The sequence below is a fragment of the Homalodisca vitripennis genome, chromosome 1 (assembly GCF_021130785.1).
Source record: "Homalodisca vitripennis isolate AUS2020 chromosome 1, UT_GWSS_2.1, whole genome shotgun sequence".
Classification (NCBI taxonomy): Eukaryota; Metazoa; Arthropoda; class Insecta; order Hemiptera; family Cicadellidae; genus Homalodisca; species Homalodisca vitripennis.
The window spans coordinates 4,022,192-4,043,405 of NC_060207.1; the positions used below are offsets into that span (position 1 = coordinate 4,022,192).

Sequence of the window (21,214 nt, forward strand, 5' to 3'; positions counted from 1 at the left end):
ATGTCACCTATTAAAACAATTGGGCTCTTCCAGGTTGGCACCGTGTCTAACACTGAAGCAATCACACCCATGCTCTCAGTTAGTGAGCTCTGAGGAGGACGGTAGATGCCCATTATATAGACATATTGGTTTTAAAGTTTTCACTCGCACCAATGGCTAATCTCGCACACAAGTTCAATACTGAAATTCTGCACTTGTACAATTTTCCACCTGATCGCTTAGAGATGCTTTACAATAAATTGCAACACCTCCCTTCAAATGATTTTGTCGACTATATTCTGCTATCAAACAGAAATCTTCAAGTCGAGTGTTACTGAATGTGATCTTGAGTCAGTCCATGTTCTGTTAGTACAATTAAGTGTGGCTTCACTATTTGGAGAAAATGGTTTAAAACGGTCAATTTTATTACTAATTCTATCTACATTCTGATGAAGGACTGTTAAATGATGTATAGACGGTCTTTTTGAGAAGGGATTTCAATCAAAGGACTGGTTATGATTTTAATTTGCTGTTTGTCATGTTGCTGTGGCATAAAAAATTGTGTGGTTGGTGGACTTCAGCCTGCACAGGAGATCGAGGATGAAAGATAGGCATGAGTTATTTTTCTCTGTCAAGCAGTTGTAATGCTTGATCATGTGGTCCTTGAAAAACACGATGTTTTTTGGCAAAAAACTCCTCACATGTCTCATCCTTGGCTCGTGGCTTTTGAAGTTAAGAGGCGGGCTTTTAAGTCAGTTTTGAAGACAGTAATCCGAGCAAACCACTGACGTATTTTCTATTTGCTTTGTTAGCTTGGAGTTAGATATCTGTGTTGCAGGAGCTACAACTTGATTTTGATTACTTGACCTATTTTTAGCCATTTGTAGGGATACACTAAAATGGGTCTTTGTTTTTCTTTTATTTCTGCTAGAGTGTATGCGTGCTGTGGCCAGTCCTTGAATTTTGTTGGCATAACTCTGAAAACTGGTTCTGTAGTGCTTTCACTGAGTTTTCCGTTTGGCTCTTGGCGGCTTTTTCAGGCTTATCATATCCTGAATAAGAGTAAGGTTGTTTGATTTCCAGAATTTTGTACCAGTAACTGTGATTGTATGTTTTTCTGTTTGAGTTTCCGAGTTTTATAAATTTTTGATTTCCTTATCTGAGTCAGGATTCTCTTGATGAGACCGTTTAAAAGATTTTTTTAAGGTTGTATGTAATTGTTTTATTTCTTTCTCATAGTTTAAAATTGCCAATTCTTTTTCCCTATCCTGTTCTTCGAAGGCTTGTATAAGATTGGTGTGTGATTCTTTTTCTCTACAAAAATTGAAGTTCAGCTTCCTGTAAAGATTCAGCTAACCTGGAATTTCTGTTTTCTAGGGGTTTGAATCTGACTTTCAAGTTCTTCAATGTTGGCCTCATATTTTATTTTCTCAAGCTCAAAAGTGACCCTCATGTGCTGAGTTAGTTGAGAATTCTTCTGTGTCATATCATACAATTCTCTTTTAAGATTTCTATTTTCAGCTAACAAAGCATTTCCAGCTTCAGCAGCTAGTGTGAGGGATGTTTTCCAAGTCGTCAGGATCTTGAAGATTTTTTAATCTTATCATGAACTTCCTCTATCTCATTATGAAGTTCAATTTGACTAGTCAATGGCAGAGATTTCGACTTTGGAGACGTTTGTTTGAAGAGTCTTTTTTACAGGTGACGCATTTCCAGTGATTTATTTCAGTACAAGTTTATTTTTTTCAGAGCTTTTTCGCTGATACTTTGGCAGCCAGCATGGTACCATAGCTGACCAAGGACCATTGCATTTTAACCCAGAGTATCTCACACCAACTGAACATGTGCCACAGGGATATTTTGTGGGCATTCTGAAATGTCAAAAAGAAAAATGAAAAGGTTAAGGTGTCAAACTAAAATCAATTCTTTAAAGTGTGGCTACTTCTTTATGTCGAGAACTTAAAATTCAGATGTATGGATAAATCAGTTTTTTAAAGTTTGGCTGTTTTCTTTATGTCAAAAATCTTAAAATTCAGATGTGGATAAATCAGTTTTTAAAAGTTTTGGCTGATTCTTTATGTCAAAAATCTTAAAATTCAGATGTGGATAAATCAGTTTTTAAAAGTTTGGCTGTTTCTTTATGTCAAAAATCTTGAGGTTCAATTGTGAGGATAAATCAGTTTTTAAAAGGTTGACTGTTTCTTTATGTCAACGAAGTCCAGGTCTAAAATATACAATATAATTTAGGTTGATTTGAGGTAGTCAACAACCATGTCCGAAATGTAACATACTGTGAGCCAGTAAATTACTTAGTGTAGTTTGTCATACAGCTGCGTCTGAGGTCAGAGGTTGCAGTGTCAGCAGGTGGCGGGCAATGCTCCCGTCTGTGTGGCACACTTGCACTATCTGTCTGGCTTGCCAGCCGTATTATTCAATTGGAATGTAATACGTGACTGTCAGGTGTTGACGTCATATGAGTGATGTCATATGGTTGACTAAATAAGGTTATGTGCTTATACTCTATATTTCAGTTATGCTTGAAGTTAGTTTAGCTTAGTTGTAAATATAACTTTATTTTGTAAAAAGAGCTTTTCATAAGCTGTGATATCTAGATGTGTATGTGGCTGTAATATATCAGCCAGCTCGTTGTCCAGGTGTTTGTGGCATCACTATCCAGAACAGCTGTGTGAGTGTGTCAGTAAAATGAAAAATTATCTTGAGTCTTGAATCAGGATGTGTCAAATCATATGTAAAATGACTTACAGTACTCCAGGTAAGGTGTTGATAAGAGGCAATTTGTTGATTTTACCTAAAACCTTCACTATTTTACTGTTTCCCTGGGACCACTTTCACTATCAGTATTGGCAGGTAGCCATTTTGTTTTTTTTTCACTGTTGACCTGGTGTTGCATTGAAGGTGTTAACAACATGTAATATCACAAGATGTGTATCATAATTTAACACATTGGTTGCGTCAGACGCACATCACTACTACATCGGCTGCGCTAAAGTCAATACATGACCTGTGTCGCATTGAAGGTGTTAACAACATATAATATCAAAAAATGTTTATCATAGTTTAACACATTGGTTGCATTAGGCGCACATCACTAGGCTGTCCTAAAGTCAATAGATGACATGTGTCGCAATGAAGGTGTTAACAACATATAATATCACAAGATGTGTATCATAGTTTAACACATTGGTTGCATTAGGCGCACATCACTACTACATCGGCTGCGCTAAAGTCGGTACATAACTCATTTCACAGTAAAGGTGTGAATTATGCTGTGTAGTTTTACATTTAACTCATATAATATAACCTTGTTAATATAGAAAATCCTTTTTCTGCAAACTTATCTTTTGATTCAGGTTTTTTTTATTTGCCAGAAAATGTTAAAGCAGCAATAACATTCATTGTTGAGATTTGATTGGTTGCAATAGATTTGCAATCATAACATTCATCAATCACATTCATTGAGTGTGTCTATTCTGACTGATCGTGGTTTTTTTATTATATTATTTTTATAATTCAATTCTTATCAATTTTCTTCCTTACATAGTTACTTTTATAAAATATGCCCATTAGACCTTTAATATAGTGGAAAATTACTTTAGCCCAAATGATACATGCAGTAATGATTTCTTATAAATAGTGATATTTAAATTATATTTATAAAGCAATAAATTATTAATTAGTAAATTTAGTTATGTGTCCTATAATATACACGTCGGAGGTTGAATGTAGAGTATAGATTGAGGATAGGTGATATTGGAATCAAGTTTCCGAGTCATCTTATAACCTCTGTCGACCTGCAACTGGAAATGGTGTCCACATATTATATTACATAGACAAGACTGGAAGAATATTTAAACAAATATTTAGAGAATAGACTCACACATTAAAATCAAACCTAAATAAATATAAAATAAATTTTATTAAATATTTTGGTATACCAAACCATTCATACCAAAGCCTTGAAAATAGTTATGAAATTTAAATTTTGAAAGAAGAGATAACAAAGTGAGTACCAAAGAAAACTAGCAAATTTTAATTATTTATCTGAAGGAACCTTAAAGTTTGCTTAATATTATCCATATTAATTATAAAAACCCTGTATAAAAATATACATGTACATTAAAAATGACTTTGGCCGAATTGTACAACATATCAGTAAATACATTTAAAATGTTTCGAGTTTACTTTGTTATAGACATATTTTGTAGAATGTAATTAATTTAATACAACTTCATCAGTTGGAGACATACAGTTGTCAGATATATACATGCTTAATGATTAACTTTGATTTTCAGATATGGAGTTGTGGAAACTGTTGGGGATTCTTCCATCTGCTCTGTGTACAGAGATGGGCCAAAGACAGCATAGCTCATCAGAAAGCTGCCCTGGATGATAGACCAGCTGGCCAGTCTACTGCAAACATTTCTTGGGCATGGTATTAACTTTGGTTAATAATCTACCATCTTCAGTCAATAAGTCATAAAGTTTGAAAGAGAATGAGTTTATCTTGATTGGCTGTATCTTAAACAACCAACGACCAACTATGATCGACATGGCTTCTTTATTACAGTCTGCCAGTTTTTCAACAATCTAATGCTATCTTATTTGTGTTTATGTTATTTTCCTTATTGATTGTTTCTAAGGTTTCTGTTATAATCGTTGGATAGTAGTAGATAATTTTCACAAGTACTTTTGTTTTGTCAAATTATATTGCATGTTTAATTTTGAAACTGTGTTCTGCTATAGTTTTTCCATATCTCGATGTTTTGTACTCACTCACATAGATATTAAACATTTTGTCTCCCCAATAGAAGCTGAATCACAACTACATGGAATCTCATAGACTCCCGGCGTAACCGTGGAATCATGTCCACCACTGGTCTCAAAGAGTTTTTCAATTTTTGAGCTGGCTTAAATACAGTTTTAATATTGTGTCTTCTTTATAGGCTCCCTATTTGATCAATCGTTCCTTGAATGTAAAGAAGATAGGATGGTTTTTATGTTCTTCATTTTAACATGGATCTGAACGTGGTACATTCCAACATGTAACTGTTATAATTTGTTTTTTTTAATGCCTTATTAACCCTTTCCACTCAAATTTCCTGGACCCTGTTGTTTCCTTGTACTTGAGCAAAAATGCATGGCTTTAAATATAATAAAAATAAACTTATTTGGATTAATATATATATATATATATATATATATATATATATGTTTTGAACATAGATTCTTGTTGGTCATTTTATTGAACACAAATTACCAAACAAAAAGAAACTAAAAAAATTTATAATTTTTATTGTACTATACCAAAAATGTGCAAACTTTTACTAGAAGTACATTTATATGAATTGTAGAAATGTTTATGTTAACATTAAGATTTAAATAGCCATTAATGGTTTTGGAGAGCACCATTGTCACAGGTGCAGATGATCAGTGGTTGGATGGCAGGTTAGAGCGTTTTACGTTCAAACGGTTAAGTTTAAGCAAATTTAATAATTTATTGTAATCAAAGAAAGCTGCAAATTATTACAAACAGAACGGTTTATTTTAATAGAAGAATTCAGATATTATAAATAATTAAATGATATTATAACGATATGATTCAAATATTGGAGAATATTTTCAAATATTTATTTTGAATTGCTCTGTCACAATAAATATTTAAAAAAAATATTTATAGTAATAATTTTTTTTTTCTTTTTTTTTAAAAAAAAAAGGAGAGGCCGATCTCCTTTTAAGCCTTATTCTGTCCGCCCTCATGGGCCACTGGCCTGTGCGAGGATCTTATCAAACAGAAGAAGGGGGAGAGTCGATACAGTACAAGGTCAATGGTACTGATAAAAAGTGCAATGGTCACAGACAGGATTTGAACCTGCGTTATCTCTAACTCAGACCCAAAGTCCAACGACTTAGACCGCTCGGCCATCGGCACTCCCACCAAATTAGCTTAACAGTAATAAACATCACCTTAAAGGACCTTTGGACAAGAGTAAGAATTGTTTGTTTTGTTAAAGAAATGGGCTGTAGATAATAAATTAATTTAGGAAAAATAAAAATATAGTAAAAATATTTGCAGAATAAAAATAAATTTCAAATGCTTCATGTTTCAGCCCCAAATGCCGTAAAGCCTATTCACCAAATGAAATTCCTCATCGTTACTTCTGCTTCTGTGGTCGTACTGAAGATCCCACATTCCACCCGTGGTTGGTGCCTCACTCTTGTGGTGAAACTTGCAACAAACCTCTACAGCCAGCTTGTGGTCATTACTGTCTTCTTCTTTGTCATCCAGGTAAAGCACCTATCTAATTTGTCTTCTTTTTTGTCAAAATTGATTTTTTTTGTATTGTCATTGTAACAATACCAATTAATGAAAAAGTAGATTTGTATTAATGGCTTTATATTTACATGCCAAACTAAATTTTCTTATAAAAATTGTAAGACTCCTGTCATTTACAATCCCTCCTTGTTGTAAATAAGTAGAGGGATTCTATAATTATTGTAAACAGGTAGAGGGATGCCAACATTGTTATGGACATAGGGAGAGATGCAAGCATTGTTATGGACAGAGATAGGGATGTCAGCATTGTTGTAGACAGGTAGTAGAGATGCTAGTATAGTTGTAGGCAGATAGCAAGACCCAACTGCCATACAGACATTTGTGTTTTTACTAACTCGTTATGTTAGAAAGTCTATTTTCCTGCAATAATTTTTATTTAGTTTTTCACATTTAAATAGCCTTTGATATCATCAAGAAAGATAATTTGTAATTATTTCACTTAGAATAATGAAGCTTATTTTTATAGGCTAAATTTGAAGCTCAGTAGATCTGAAAAACAGTACTAATTTTGGTACCTGTGTTCATAGAGAGACGTAAAAGTCTTATTTTTGCTCCCATAATACACGAAAAAGGCAATGTGTAATTTACAACGTCACAGCTCGAACCTCCAACAGTAAATTGATTATTGATAAAATAGGTTGAGTTAATATTTTTAGGGTTGTTAATATTCTAAAATCAGGAAATCGAGCTTTGCTCGGTATTTTTTGCTTGTAAATCGTGTTATGGGGTTCGTTTTATTATATACTTGTCCGCAAAAGATAAAACTATAAATGCCATGGCTATTTATTGTTCTGTCATCTTCTGCATTAAAGGATTCTAGAACAAAAGATATGTTTATGTTTCTTATTTTTTTATGAAACTCTTCCGAATATGGGTGATGGTTTAAAAGAAAGACTGATTTATTTGAAAATTTATTAACCCTTTTAGCCCCGGCGTCCGATATATCGGACAGAGGTGGTCTAGCTAAAATGCCCAACGTCCGATATACCGGACGTCTCGAGAATTTAATGTAGCTGGCTAATAATATGTCCAAATGCCATCAGTTTCGGTATAGTAGTCGGTGAAGAAACGGGCTACATGCAAAAAACAATAAACCTTCCAATTGGCATCGTATTTCGTCGTCATTGACCGTAGTTTATTTGTCGATGTCAGTTGTCAGACGACTTCAGTTGCATTGTTGTTGTATGCTGACTTATAACCTCAATTAGTTTGCGTGATTGAAAGCGGTTGTTTTTTCGTGTGATTTATTGTATTATTAGTAAAAAAACATGAGTAAACGTCGTAAAGAAAAGTTACCAGTGAGTGAAAACACTTTGATAAACACTGGTACTTTGGGATTATACCAAACACACCCATACATGAATCTTTATTTGACATTTTGCTTCTACTGATTACTAGATTAGCGTAGAACAATATTTCGTCAATATAAAACAGGAATTGTCTTATCGCAAACCCCTCCCCATCCTCAGACAGAGGTCAAAGTCGAGCGGTCTAGTAGATAAGTGATTGCAGAGTCCCGCCGCGCGGCCTGCCGTAATCGGGATTCTCGAGAAAGATAAGATAACAGCGACAAAAATACCGATCACAATACCTGGAAATGCTTGTTGATTAATGGAATGTTAGTTCTGTTACTCAACTACATCGTTTTATAACGTTCTAAGTTCATTGAAAAAGGTTTAAGCGTTGGGGGCATATAATGGAATCTGACCCCATTCCCAAAGTACCATAAAATGTATATATTGTAAATATTATTTCTTTTACTTTTTTGAAAAATTAAACAAGTTTTAGTCTTACAAACCATTACAATTAGTTTGTGTTATTTTACAATTGTTATTATTTCAAAAGTGCAAAAACAAGTAAACATATCTGTATACTTCTACTGACGTGTATGTGGGAAATATATGAAGAAGTGCTTATGCAGCAATACAATTAATTGGATATATCTCCTGCATTTATCAAGGAAAGTTCTTAAAATTTTGTGTGTGTAGTAAGAAATATGTGTACAACAAAATTGCTTCATTTTTCAGGGGCTACAATTTTTTTTTCTACCCTTTATGTATGTCCAAACTATAAAAAATAAAAAAAAAATTATGTATTATTACGCTAAAAAAAACAAATCATTCTGTAAAAGTACTTTTTAACTATTACATCTAAGAGTACACTTATTTGTGAACAATTTAAAACAAAAAGCTAAAAATTATCTTCAAAAATAAGAAAACTAGATGAATTTTCCCTCAATTCTGCACTACGGTCCCTTATCGCCATGGGCTTTCTGGCAAGTCCATGGAAAAAATGGCTGGGGTTAAAAGGGTTAAAATTCGTCTATGCAAACAACAGTCACCAAAAGAATTTCTATTTATGCAATTATAAAACCATTCCTCAGGGAAATGCAATGCACCACAATAGATACACAAAATTTCAAATGGACCTAATGTGTGATACTGCACAGATGCAGTAACGGCACATTTATATGTCGGTAAATAATGATTAAGTTCTAAAGCCCTACAACATCTTTGTTCGTCTAATCAGTATTCTCGTTGCTCATCATTTTCGGTAGCTACACACTGTGACGCACACTACCGTATATCTTGTAGACGTCGAAACATCTAAATCATGAAACCTTTCTGCTCGTATAATGTTAGTTAAGTTTTGAAGGCATTTCAATTTAGCAGTATGTGTGGGACAGAGTTTATGAAATAGACAAATATATTTAAAATTAAAAGGAGTGAAATTATTCATTAACTTATATTACAATAAAAATTTCCTTTCGGTTTGAACCTCTCGTTTAATTTATACCAAAATTTTTATTTTTAGTGAGGATTAGCTTACTACTCTTTTTACGATACTTCAGATGTCATTTACTATAGAATGTGAACAAAGAAATAAAAAATGTATGAAAATTGGCTTTGTAGCAGTTTTTTATTGTTTGAAAACATGGATAAAACAACGTTTTCTAAAAATGAAACCTAATATATATGTACACATATATATATATATATATATATATATATATATATATATATATATATATAGGGGTAGCAGTAGTCTCACACACTGTCATCTCTGTAATACTTGGTTGACAAAGTAAATCATCATTTACACCAACTTCATGTGCAGGGCCATGTCCACCGTGCCCAAAAACAGTAAAGAGCACATGCCACTGTGGCAAGAGTGCGCCAAGACCACAGCGATGCAGCAATAAGCATTGGTCGTGTGCCCAAGCTTGTGGACAGCTGCTAGGCTGTGGCAGGCACCCTTGTGAGCAGCATTGCCACACCGGTCCCTGCCCCGAGTGTCCTAGACGCTCTACTCAAGCTTGCATGTGTGGCCGAGAACAGCAGCTACGAGAGTGTGCCAGTCCTAGCTGGCAGTGTCAACAGGTTGGTGGGACACTTCTCATTATTCTAGTCTTGTTTTATTTATTTTAATAGTTAGTATCAAAACCTTTTTTTGAAAGTTACGCTATTATAGTACTGCTTAATTGACTTTGATGTATGTAAAAAAGATGAGTCCTCCTGAAAAAATGAGAATACAATTTAAAGAAATATGGGTACAAAGGAAATAAATTATTTTCAATTTTAGGGTGCCATTGTGCATCCTGGAATACAACTAAATAAATATTATTGTATCATATGTTGAAAGTGTTATCCCACAAAGTTTTACATTTAGCAAATATAAAAACCAGTTAGGAATAAGAAGTATTTTTTATTTAACAATTACCCTTCTTTTCCATGTTTCTTCTTTCTCCCTTCCACCCCCAAACCCACACTCACCTGGTGATGACCAAAGTATTATCATGTACAAGGTGTTGCAAGTGTAAGTTCTTACTGAAATCACTCATTCCAGTAACAATCATTAAAACTTATTATAAAATGCATATGAAATTAGAACGAAAACTAGAAGATAAAATGTGGAAACAAATGTAATTCTCTTCAACCTCCTTTTAGACAAATTTTCTGTGGAATGTAGATTTGATGTAACTGGAGACAGAAATTTGGCTAAAAATGTGTTACCATTAGAGTTTTTTTTTTTTTAATTACCAATTTTCCAATTATATTGGAACAAAATTTGTATATTATATTGGAAAATTACCAACAGCCTATATGTCGTTAACGTAACCGATAGCAAAAAATCCATAAGAACAAAAAAAGCTGCAAATTTTAACGGATTTAATTGTATGTACATTTAAATTTTCTGCAGGACCAGCGCCTACTGAGAAATAGACGGTAAGCAAGAAAAAGGGACCTTTGTACCTCCTCTTCTGCCACGCCTAGAGTTGAGGACATTTAGTATGTAGTTGTACTTACCAGCTACCCGGAACAACGTCTTATAGTTTGTTATTTTGCTTATTGGCTTTGTTCTAGACCCCTCATTTATCCACGTGGCAGTGTATGTGTTTTATTGTCACTGCACTTTTAATAAATAAAGCAAGGGTATTTTCTGTTATTGTCTGAATTGTATTCTATTATATGTATTGGTTGGAGGTAACCAGGTATTTACCAATTTTAGTTTACCTCTCAATTTATGTACTTAAATAAATATTTACAGTATAAAATATATGTATTTTTATACTGATATCTTAATATATTTATCATGGTTTTAATTTTTTTCAAACATTTAAACATTAAAATTCATTTTATATTTATAATAGAAAATATACCTATATTTTCCAGAAAGAAGTCATATACTCTGGATGGCCATTTAATAATCTATTAAATTAACCCATTGCGGATCGTATTGTTTTGGCACGCGGGCACGAATTAATTTACGGTCAGCGGCAGCACAAACAGCAATGGTGTGCCGCATTGTATCGCTCGCTATTGTATACTAGAACATTCAGCTGTGAAGGTATTCGTTCAGATGGAACATGGGCCTCTTGGGGTATCCGTGATGTAGGAACGATAACACGCGAGCAAGGTTCCGGGGTGGCAGGGATGATACTAATTCATAGTCTAAATAAAGCGACTCAGGCGAAGCGATTACAACATCCGGGCCATTGTCTAGACTAAACCCGCTAACATGTACGTCTGCGTTGTTTAGTTCTGTGTCACTAACCTCAAAAGCATTATAATAACAACTAAGGAAAACACCCAATCAGAAGCGCTAAAAAGCAGAGCGTAAACTCATATGAATGATTTTTAAACTTCGACATATAACTGCGATCTGTAGGATATTTATAAAACTTTTGAAAACTCTAAACGTATACCGTTGTTAAACACTCTTAGTTGACAAGTGAAGACAATCGCCCGATCTATCAGACATTAATAGAACTATTTGGAGGGAAACTTAAAAGCAGACCGCTTTTGCGACCTGAGCTCGTCATCGTTAAGCCAGGCCGCTGCGTGACGAGCCCAGCTCGTCAGTGATCCGCAATGGGTTAAGGTAGAAGGTATAAAAATAACAAGTTGATTTGGTGATGAATTTATTTAAGTACAACTTACTCCAAAAAAAGCTTAAGTTTCAAGAATCGGGAATCGATTTTTTTATTCAAAATTGGATTTAAAATTTAAAAATTCTTTATTTAACCTTCATTAGCTCAACACTCATTTCAATCATTAATATTGAGAAGTTAAAAAAAATACAGCAGTAGTTCTGGATGGTGAGAAGCATTTTGTGTATTTATACAGAAATTATCACAACTATGCTCAAAATTACAAAATTGTATTTTTACATTTACAAAATATGAATGTAAAATAAAATATTGTCAGTATTTTCATACAAACTTAAAAGTTAACCGGCAACATAAAAATGAGGTTACAGCATATATCAGATATAACAACAGAATTGTACACAAACAAAAATACGATCAACTGTTTACAAGGGATGACTGATTGACACCATCACATGGCATTAAATTGGAACTGAAAAGAAATAATCAAAAGAGTAACTGCAAATATAATGGGAATAACGGAAACTACTTGAAAGTGTTGCTTATCATACATATTTAGGTGAGAGTTTATTCACCATGAAAAGTTATTGTGAAAACTTAAGCGCTTCATGCATGGCTAACTGCATTACTGCACATATCATGTAGTACGATCCCGAGTCCATTGCCCGTTTACTAGTCAAAGGGTTAATAATTTATTTTACACCTATTGTAAGCAGACATTGGATCACTGTGATACTGACTATTTACTGAGGGTTATTTGCCAGGTGTGCGGCAAGCGCCTTTCATGTGGCCACCACAAGTGTGAACTGGTGTGTCACAAGGGTCCCTGTGGGGACTGTCCTCGCAGTCTGCCCCGGCCATGTCCGTGTGGCAAGTCTCAGCAGATCCTGCCCTGCACACAGGACGTGCCGACGTGTGGAGACACATGCGGCCGAACCCTGGATTGTGGCATACACCAATGCTCACAGCGCTGTCACAAGGACAAGTGTGGTGTTGTAAGTTACTCTCATTTCATAGTGTCACTTTCGCAGTCCCAACAATAATAATAGTGTAGCAGGAAAACTCTCATCAAATAACATTTTATACCATAAGAACCTTATATAATAACTAACAAGTGTAAAGTGCTTTTCTGTAGTAAAAGCACTTTGATGTAATATGATGGAGTAATATGAATTTTTTTAAACTACGTATAAATAGATCAGGTAGATATTATTTAAGTGTTCATGGTTAAGAGTATCAGAGTTTAACCTGACTATTATATCTTGTTTTGCACATGTAGACATTTCAAATTCAAATTAATTATATTTCCAACGCCACAGATGAGTCTGCCTTGTAAATGTTGAGTTAAGCTCCAGTTCACCTTCCTCTGATGTGCCACATGTGAAGTACTTCTTGAGCATTCTTAGATCAGTAAATTTATACAACACGAATACCCTGCTGGAACAGAAAAAGTTACACTGGAAAATTTGCTATTAAAAAGAGAGGAAGAAATAATTAAGTTAGAAAGTTTAATTAATAAAAAACAAGGTTTCCTTGAAACAGAACATTACTCAGCCATCGGAATTTATCTTACCTTTGAGTAACAGTTTTCAGTTGCTTGGTGAAAATACGGATATGTGTAAGTCAGCTGATTATCAAGAAAGTGATTTCCCTCCTCTACAAACCCCTAAGTTCATCTCCAGAAAGCCGCAACGAAATAATCTAATCCCAAATGTTATCAGGGCAGTAGCTTCCAAAACACAAGGGCATAAAAAATACTGTGGTGCCTGCGAAAGAGGCAAGAGACATCCTCTCTTCAAACAAAAGTACAAGGGAAAAACAAAGTACCCTCGAGGAAGTGCACTGATAGTAACTATCAAGCAAATATTGACAATACACTAAATAGAGTTAGTATGAATGACCAAAGTAAATTTTTGATTTGTTCTGACAGTCATGGGAGAGATTTGGCTTGGTACATTAACAAGAATCAAAGAACCCGAAACTGCTGTTGGGTTTGTGAGGCCAGGTGGTAGGAGCAGTGAAATTCTAAATCACAGAAATATTACAAATGAGTTAAAAACCAAGAATGATGTCCTGGTGATTATTTGTGGCTCTAATGACATCTCTAAAAATGAGGCTGATGTTGCAATAGATAGTATGGAGAGTACAATAAAAAAAACTGGGAACAATAAAATTATTCTGGTTGACTTGCCAATTAGATACGACCTCCCGCTGTGGTCAAGTGTTAACAAACTGCAAAGAAAAACTAATATTGCAATAAAAGAGCTATGCAGTAAATATGATAATGTATCTATTGTGGAAGTAAGCAAAGCAATGAGACAGCTGCACACTCGTCATGGATTACATCTAAACTCAAAGGGGAAAAAAAAATGGCTAGCCAAGCAAATTTGTGACGCTGTTGTGGAAGTACATGAGGAAATTTCAACACCTATTAGCAGCAGCCAGTGACTATTGAAGAGGTTCTTCAGAGAAGCACCTACACCATCACCCCTACCATCATCCACCAGTCCAGTCATTACAGCGAGTACACCACAACTTTTTTTAGAAACTATAGCCAACAAGATGAAAGAAACCTAAACTCGGCCAATTCAACCTATGTAAGAACTTTAAGTAATGATGTTCACAATTTAATATTAGCACCCCCAAATAATGACAAGATCTCAAGAAATTCATTTAATATCTTATTTGGAAATGTTCAATGCTTGACTAACAAGTCCTAGAAATAGAAATGTGTTTAAAAGAAATAAATTTACTCGGTACTGTGCATAGTGGACGCATTGGCTTAGTGAAGACAATTTTGAACTCTTTAACTTCACAGGTTACAAACTCGCTACAATATTTTACAGAGTCTCCAGTAGTCACGGAGGTTCTGGTATTTATGTAAAAGAAGATCTAAAAGTAAAAGAAGTTGATGTTAAAGAATTTTGTGTCGAGATGCAATTCGAAGTTTCTGCAGTCAAACTCAGTGACCAAAAGTTATTAATAGTATCCTTGTATAGGCCCAGTGGTGGAAAACAATAACATTTTTTTTGAAAAATTGGAAAATCTACTGGATTTATTTGATTAAATTTAAGATTGACATAGTGCTGTGTGGCGACCTGAATATAGAAGCAAATGGGAACAATACTACAACTGTAAAGCTTCATAATCTCTTGAGAACTGCTGGCCTTTATTGTTCCAATTTTAGGCTTAGCCTGCATTGACTACACAATAACAAACATTAGACCATCAGACTACAACGTTAATGTTCTTGATCTTTTAATATCTGACCACAGTTTTTTATCCTTTAACATTTATGACCGGCTAATGGCAGCTTCAAAAGAAGTTACACAGGTTCAACGACTTGAAGACCTTTCAGACCATTACCTGGGCCTGCAGTTGAAGATTTTAAACTTTGTCTACAGAATATTGACTGGGTGTAAACTCTTAAAGGATTAAGTGCTGAAGAAATGTATAATAAGTTTCACAATGTGTTTATAGGCTGGATGAATATTTATTTGCCAATGAGGAACTCAAGAACAAATAACTTCAAGAATTACCATAAAACCTAAAGGTCTGCGCAACTGGTACACTCCTCAGTTGGCAAAAATGAAAGAAATGGTTATGTCACTTTTTAATATTTCACAAGCGACTGAAGATCCCAGGGATGCTAAAAATTATAAATTGGCCAAGATCAATTACAAGAGTGCTCTAAAAACAAGCTAAATTTCATGCTAACCAAGAATTTATTCAGTCCTCAAGCAACACTTGCAAAGCTGCGTGGCAAATTATAAAACATGAGACTCAACCGAAACAACAACAACATGCTACTCCGGATGCTGATTCTTTCAACGAATACTTCATTTCGGGTAGTGGATGAAATCCGAGAGAAAATCCCCGCAGCAAATACAAAGCCAGATGAGCTCCTAGAGGTGCAACACTTACCTTTACATCAGTCTTTCGCCTGGCAGCCTATAGAGTATAGTTGATATTGTGAAAGTAATTTTAAAGTTAAAAAGTTCCAAAAGCTGTGATATTTATAATGTTTCAAATAATTTAGTGAAATTGGTGTGCAGTGGAGTGAATATCCCTCTCACCATGTGTCTAAATGCGATTCTTAAAGAGGGAATCTTTCCTAGTAAATTAAAAGTGTCAAAGGTTGTGCCAATCTTTTAAGAAGGGTGATCATAGGGGTGTTAAATCGTACAGGCCTATCTCTCTGGTAGCAGTTTTTTCTAAAGTCTTTGAAGCCATCATTTAAAACCCAGGTTAACTTATATTTTGAAACAAATAATCTCTTTAGTTGTAGTCAGTTTGGTTTTAGAGCCGGGATGTCGACAAACGATGCAGTTGGGGGACTTGTTTTCGGGCGTCTTGGCTGGTTTCGATGCAGGCTTTGACACCTGTGCAGTTTTATGCGACCTCTCCAAGGCCTTCGACTGTGTCGATCACGACATCCTGTTGAGAAAACTTAAATTCTATGGTGTAACAGGCATTCAAAATTCTTTGTTTAAATCCTACCTCAGTTATCGGCAACAAAACATTTTTACTAATGGCAATCTTTCTAAATCTTCTGAGGTAAAGTTTGGCGTGCCACAGGGATCAGTTCTGGGCCCCTACTTTATTTCTAATTATGGTTAACGATCTTGAGTACAATGTGAGTTATAAATCAGTAATGTTTGCTGATGATGGTCACTTTTTTTACAACAGTAAATAATCAAAATGAAAGAGAGCTTAAACTAAGATGTATGATCGATGAAGCAGATGAATGGTATAAATCAAATGTTCTGTTGTTGAATTTAGAAAAAAACTCAAAATATGGTTTTCTCCTTAAGAGTCCAAGCTGATTGTAATGATAATGTGGTTTAATTTACTAGGTAATCACTCTGGATTCAAAGTTGAACCTGGCATTCTCATAAAAATAATGTATGTAAAAAAATTGAGCAGGGTCATATATCTCTTGTACCATTTGAGGCACTGTGTAGACAAACACTATCTTAGAATGGTTTACTTTGCCCTTTTTCAAGGTGTAATCACATATGGACTATTATTATGGGGTAATTGTAGCAGTATAAATGAAAGTATTGATTATTCAAAAGAAAGCAGTCAGAATTCTCAACAACGCCATTGTCTTGAGCACTGTAGACCCTTCTTTATTTGCAGTAAAATACTAACTGTATATAAATCTATACATTTTATCTTGTCTACTTTTTGCAAAAAATAATGTTAATAATTATGTCCTCAATGAGCATGTTCACTCTTATGCTACTAGGAATTCTCACCAAATTCATGTACCTTTTGCTAGGTTAAGTAAAACTAAATTATCTTATGAAATTGTTTGCATAAGGTTATTTAATAGACTGCACATTTCTGCTCATTATAGTAGCTTCAATAGTTTTAGAAATATTTTATACGATTGGGCTGTTGAAACAATCCTTTTTACAAAATTGACGAGTTCTTTAAAAGTGATATATCTAGTCTAGTCTTCCAAAGTTAGTCTGTAGGTAGTTTTAACTGTATATGTTAATTGCTTTTTATTTGTATGTATCTGTATGACGTAGCCAATTGTACAAATATGTATTTAATGGCCAAATATATGACTTATGACTTATGACTTATGCTAACAAGAAACACATCCTGTTTGGATAATCTCTGATCATGCAGGTGTTTTTGTTAATTTCTCTCTTTCAATCACTTCAAAAGAGAAGGATGTGAACAAACCACATAAAAAACGTGTTATTTCACAAGACAGGTTGTATGACTTTGGAGAGTGCTTAAAAAGTATTGATTGGTCGATTTTATGTAATCTCGATGATTTAAATTTGTGTTTTTTCTATGTTTGTAAATATATTAGTAACTCATTTTAACTATTATTGTCCATTAATTTGTGTGAAACTAAATGTATGTTTTTAGTGTCTTGAGCGTGCCAAGAAGAGATGCCGTTGTGGATTGCATACCAAAGAAGTTCCCTGTCAGAAGGAATGTTTGTGTGAAACTAAATGTATGTTTTTAGTGTCTTGAGCGTGCTGAGAAGAGATGCCGTTGTGGATTGCATACCAAAGAAGTTCCCTGTTAGAAGGAATATTTGTGTGAAACTAAATGTATGTTTTTAGTGTCTTGAACGTGCTGAGAAGAGATGCCGTTGTGGATTGCATACCAAAGAAGTTCCATGTCAGAAGGAATATTTGTGTGAAACTAAATGTATGTTTTTAGTGTCTTGAACGTGCTGAGAAGAGATGCCGTTGTGGATTGCATACCAAAGAAGTTCCCTGTCAGAAGGAATATTAGTGTGAAACTAAATGTATGTTTTTAGTGTCTTGAACGTGCTGAGAAGAGATGCTGTTGTGGATTGCATACCAAAGAAGTTCCCTGTCAGAAGGAATATTTGTGTGAAACTAAATGTATGTTTTTAGTGTCTTGAACGTGCTGAGAAGAGATGCCGTTGTGGATTGCATACCAAAGAAGTTCCCTGTCAGAAGGAATATTAGTGTTAAACTAAATGTATGTTTTTAGTGTCTTGAACGTGCTGAGAAGAGATGCCGTTGTGGATTGCATACCAAAGAAGTTCCCTGTCAGAAGGAATATTAGTGTTAAACTAAATGTATGTTTTTAGTGTCTTGAACGTGCTGAGAAGAGATGCCGTTGTGGATTGCATACCAAAGAAGTTCCCTGTCAGAAGGAATATTTGTGTTAAACTAAATGTATGTTTTTAGTGTCTTGAACGTGCTGAGAAGAGATGCCGTTGTGGATTGCATACCAAAGAAGTTCCCTGTCAGAAGGAATATTTGTGTTAAACTAAATGTATGTTTTTAGTGTCTTGAACGTGCTGAGAAGAGATGCCGTTGTGGATTGCATACCAAAGAAGTTCCCTGTCAGAAGGAATATTAGTGTTAAACTAAATGTATGTTTTTAGTGTCTTGAACGTGCTGAGAAGAGATGCTGTTGTGGATTGCATACCAAAGAAGTTCCCTGTCAGAAGGAATATTTGTGTGAAACTAAATGTATGTTTTTAGTGTCTTGAACGTGCTGAGAAGAGATGCCGTTGTGGATTGCATACCAAAGAAGTTCCCTGTCAGAAGGAATATTAGTGTTAAACTAAATGTATGTTTTTAGTGTCTTGAACGTGCTGAGAAGAGATGCCGTTGTGGATTGCATACCAAAGAAGTTCCCTGTCAGAAGGAATATTAGTGTTAAACTAAATGTATGTTTTTAGTGTCTTGAACGTGCTGAGAAGAGATGCCGTTGTGGATTGCATACCAAAGAAGTTCCCTGTCAGAAGGAATATTAGTGTTAAACTAAATGTATGTTTTTAGTGTCTTGAACGTGCTGAGAAGAGATGCCGTTGTGGATTGCATACCAAAGAAGTTCCCTGTCAGAAGGAATATTAGTGTTAAACTAAATGTATGTTTTTAGTGTCTTGAACGTGCTGAGAAGAGATACTGTTGTGGATTGCATACCAAAGAAGTTCCCTGTCAGAAGGAATATTAGTGTTAAACTAAATGTATGTTTTTAGTGTCTTGAACGTGCTGAGAAGAGATGCCGTTGTGGATTGCATACCAAAGAAGTTCCCTGTTAGAAGGAATATTAGTGTTAAACTAAATGTATGTTTTTAGTGTCTTGAACGTGCTGAGAAGAGATGCCGTTGTGGATTGCATACCAAAGAAGTTCCCTGTCAGAAGGAATATTTGTGTGAAACTAAATGTAAACAGATAAAGGACTGTAACCGACACCCATGCAATCGGAAGGTATCTTTTCTTGTTACAAACTATTAAATTATATGTTTAAAATAGTACACATAAAATCGAATAAGAAAGTTTGTATGAACGTATCTTCTATTTATCTTTGTTTAGTGTCTCTCTGTCCGTATGATTTTTGTTTAAAAAGTCATCTCAAAAACAGTTCATAAGAATAGAATAAAACTTGGCATTCGTGTAATGGTAATAAAAGGGGCATTAATCAAAAAATTTAAAAAACTATTCGTTTCCATTACTAAACCTTATTTCAATTGCAAGGGTTTCTACCAAAATTGGTTTATATATTGTATAGGATTAATATTAATTGAAGATAATAACAATGGTGATAAACCTGAGTGACAAGAGCCTCGTAGTTGTCATAGTCACATTATGGATACATCAGATCAAATCAAATCAGTTTTTTATTGCCGGAACATTATACAACGCATGGCAAATGTCATATTTTTACTGGCTAAAATTTTTGTCAAACACACCACAAGAAATCTCATTCAAACATACAATTTTGCAAACGTACTTACATCCATTCATTCACCAATTATTCCCACTTCCAGCGACGAATTTAGTCAGTCTTTTTAATTAGTGGTCTTCCAATCATAAGCAAAAAACTCGTCAACATTATAAAATGTTTGTGACACTAAAAAGCGTTTCAAACGAGTTTTTAACACTTTGAGTGTTGAATTGATTTTTAATTGAATCTGGTAACTTATTGACGAATTGAACACCTGCCTGTGAAGGCAAGCGTTCATAAACCACCATTCTGTGTCTACCAGTTCGGTAGTTATCTCTGCCTCTAGTCTCATACACATGTATGTCTCGGCCTTTCGTCATGGCACATTTAGACATACAAAACAGAGTTGTTTCCAAGATGTAGAGACTGGGCAGCGTCAAAAGTTGCAAATTTTTGAAGGCTTCCTAGCACGACTCTCTAAATTTCAACTTAGCGATAATGCGGAGCGCTTGTTTTTGCAGCTTGAACACTCTCAGGAATTGATTGTTTGCACAAGCTCCCCACAACACCAGCCCGTAAGTTAGGTGGGGGTAAATCAAGCCATAATACGCCATCATCAGAACTTGAGTCGGGCAGTATTTGGCTAGAGACCTCAAAACATAAATGCCTGAGGCCAATTTGGAGCAAACGTGGTCGATGTGATCGTTCCAAGTCAACCCTCGATCTAGGTATATTCCCAGGAATTTCGAACAATATACTTCTTCCAGCATAGTGTCAACCAACATAACAGCTGGCTCGTCATGACTATCTACTGGTCGTAAAGCAAAATTTATAAAATTGGATTTTGCAGAATTTATTTTAAGATTGAGGCTGTTAAAATTTTGGACACAGTTGTTGATTTCAGCAAAACTCTGCTGTTCCAGAGTCAATTTTGATTTGTTAGTGAAACAGAGAGTCGTGTCATCAGCATACTGCACTAGTCTTCCGTGCAGAAGTGATGAACTTACATCATTGACATAGATCAGGAAGAGAATTGGACTGAGAATTGAGTCCTGTGGGACACCATAACTCAGGTGAATTGGTTCAGATAATTTATTTGAAATCTGGACACTTTGAGTTCTGTGGCTTAGAAATGATCTGAGCCACTGGAGAGGCACGCCTCGGATACCATGAGATTCAAGTTTGTCAAGCATTGTAACATGGTCAACACAGTCGAATGCTTTCGATAAGTCCAGGAACACACTCAATGTGTGATCCCGACGTTCTAGTCCCTCTACAACCATGTCGACAAGATTTACAACTGCGTCTAT

General features: G+C 34.8%; 1 protein-coding gene across 1 annotated transcript in view; it reads left to right on the forward strand.

Moving 5' to 3' along the window:
* The window catches only part of LOC124356590 (NF-X1-type zinc finger protein NFXL1-like), an 88,131-nt gene that overhangs the window by 42,823 nt on the left and 24,094 nt on the right, over window positions 1–21,214 (forward strand). Inside the window, exons 4-8 of the mRNA XM_046807685.1 lie at window positions 4,293–4,432; window positions 6,108–6,286; window positions 9,452–9,714; window positions 12,488–12,718; window positions 19,316–19,447. Of these exons, the coding sequence (XP_046663641.1) occupies window positions 4,293–4,432; window positions 6,108–6,286; window positions 9,452–9,714; window positions 12,488–12,718; window positions 19,316–19,447 (945 nt within the window). The remainder of the gene's footprint in view (window positions 1–4,292; window positions 4,433–6,107; window positions 6,287–9,451; window positions 9,715–12,487; window positions 12,719–19,315; window positions 19,448–21,214) is intronic.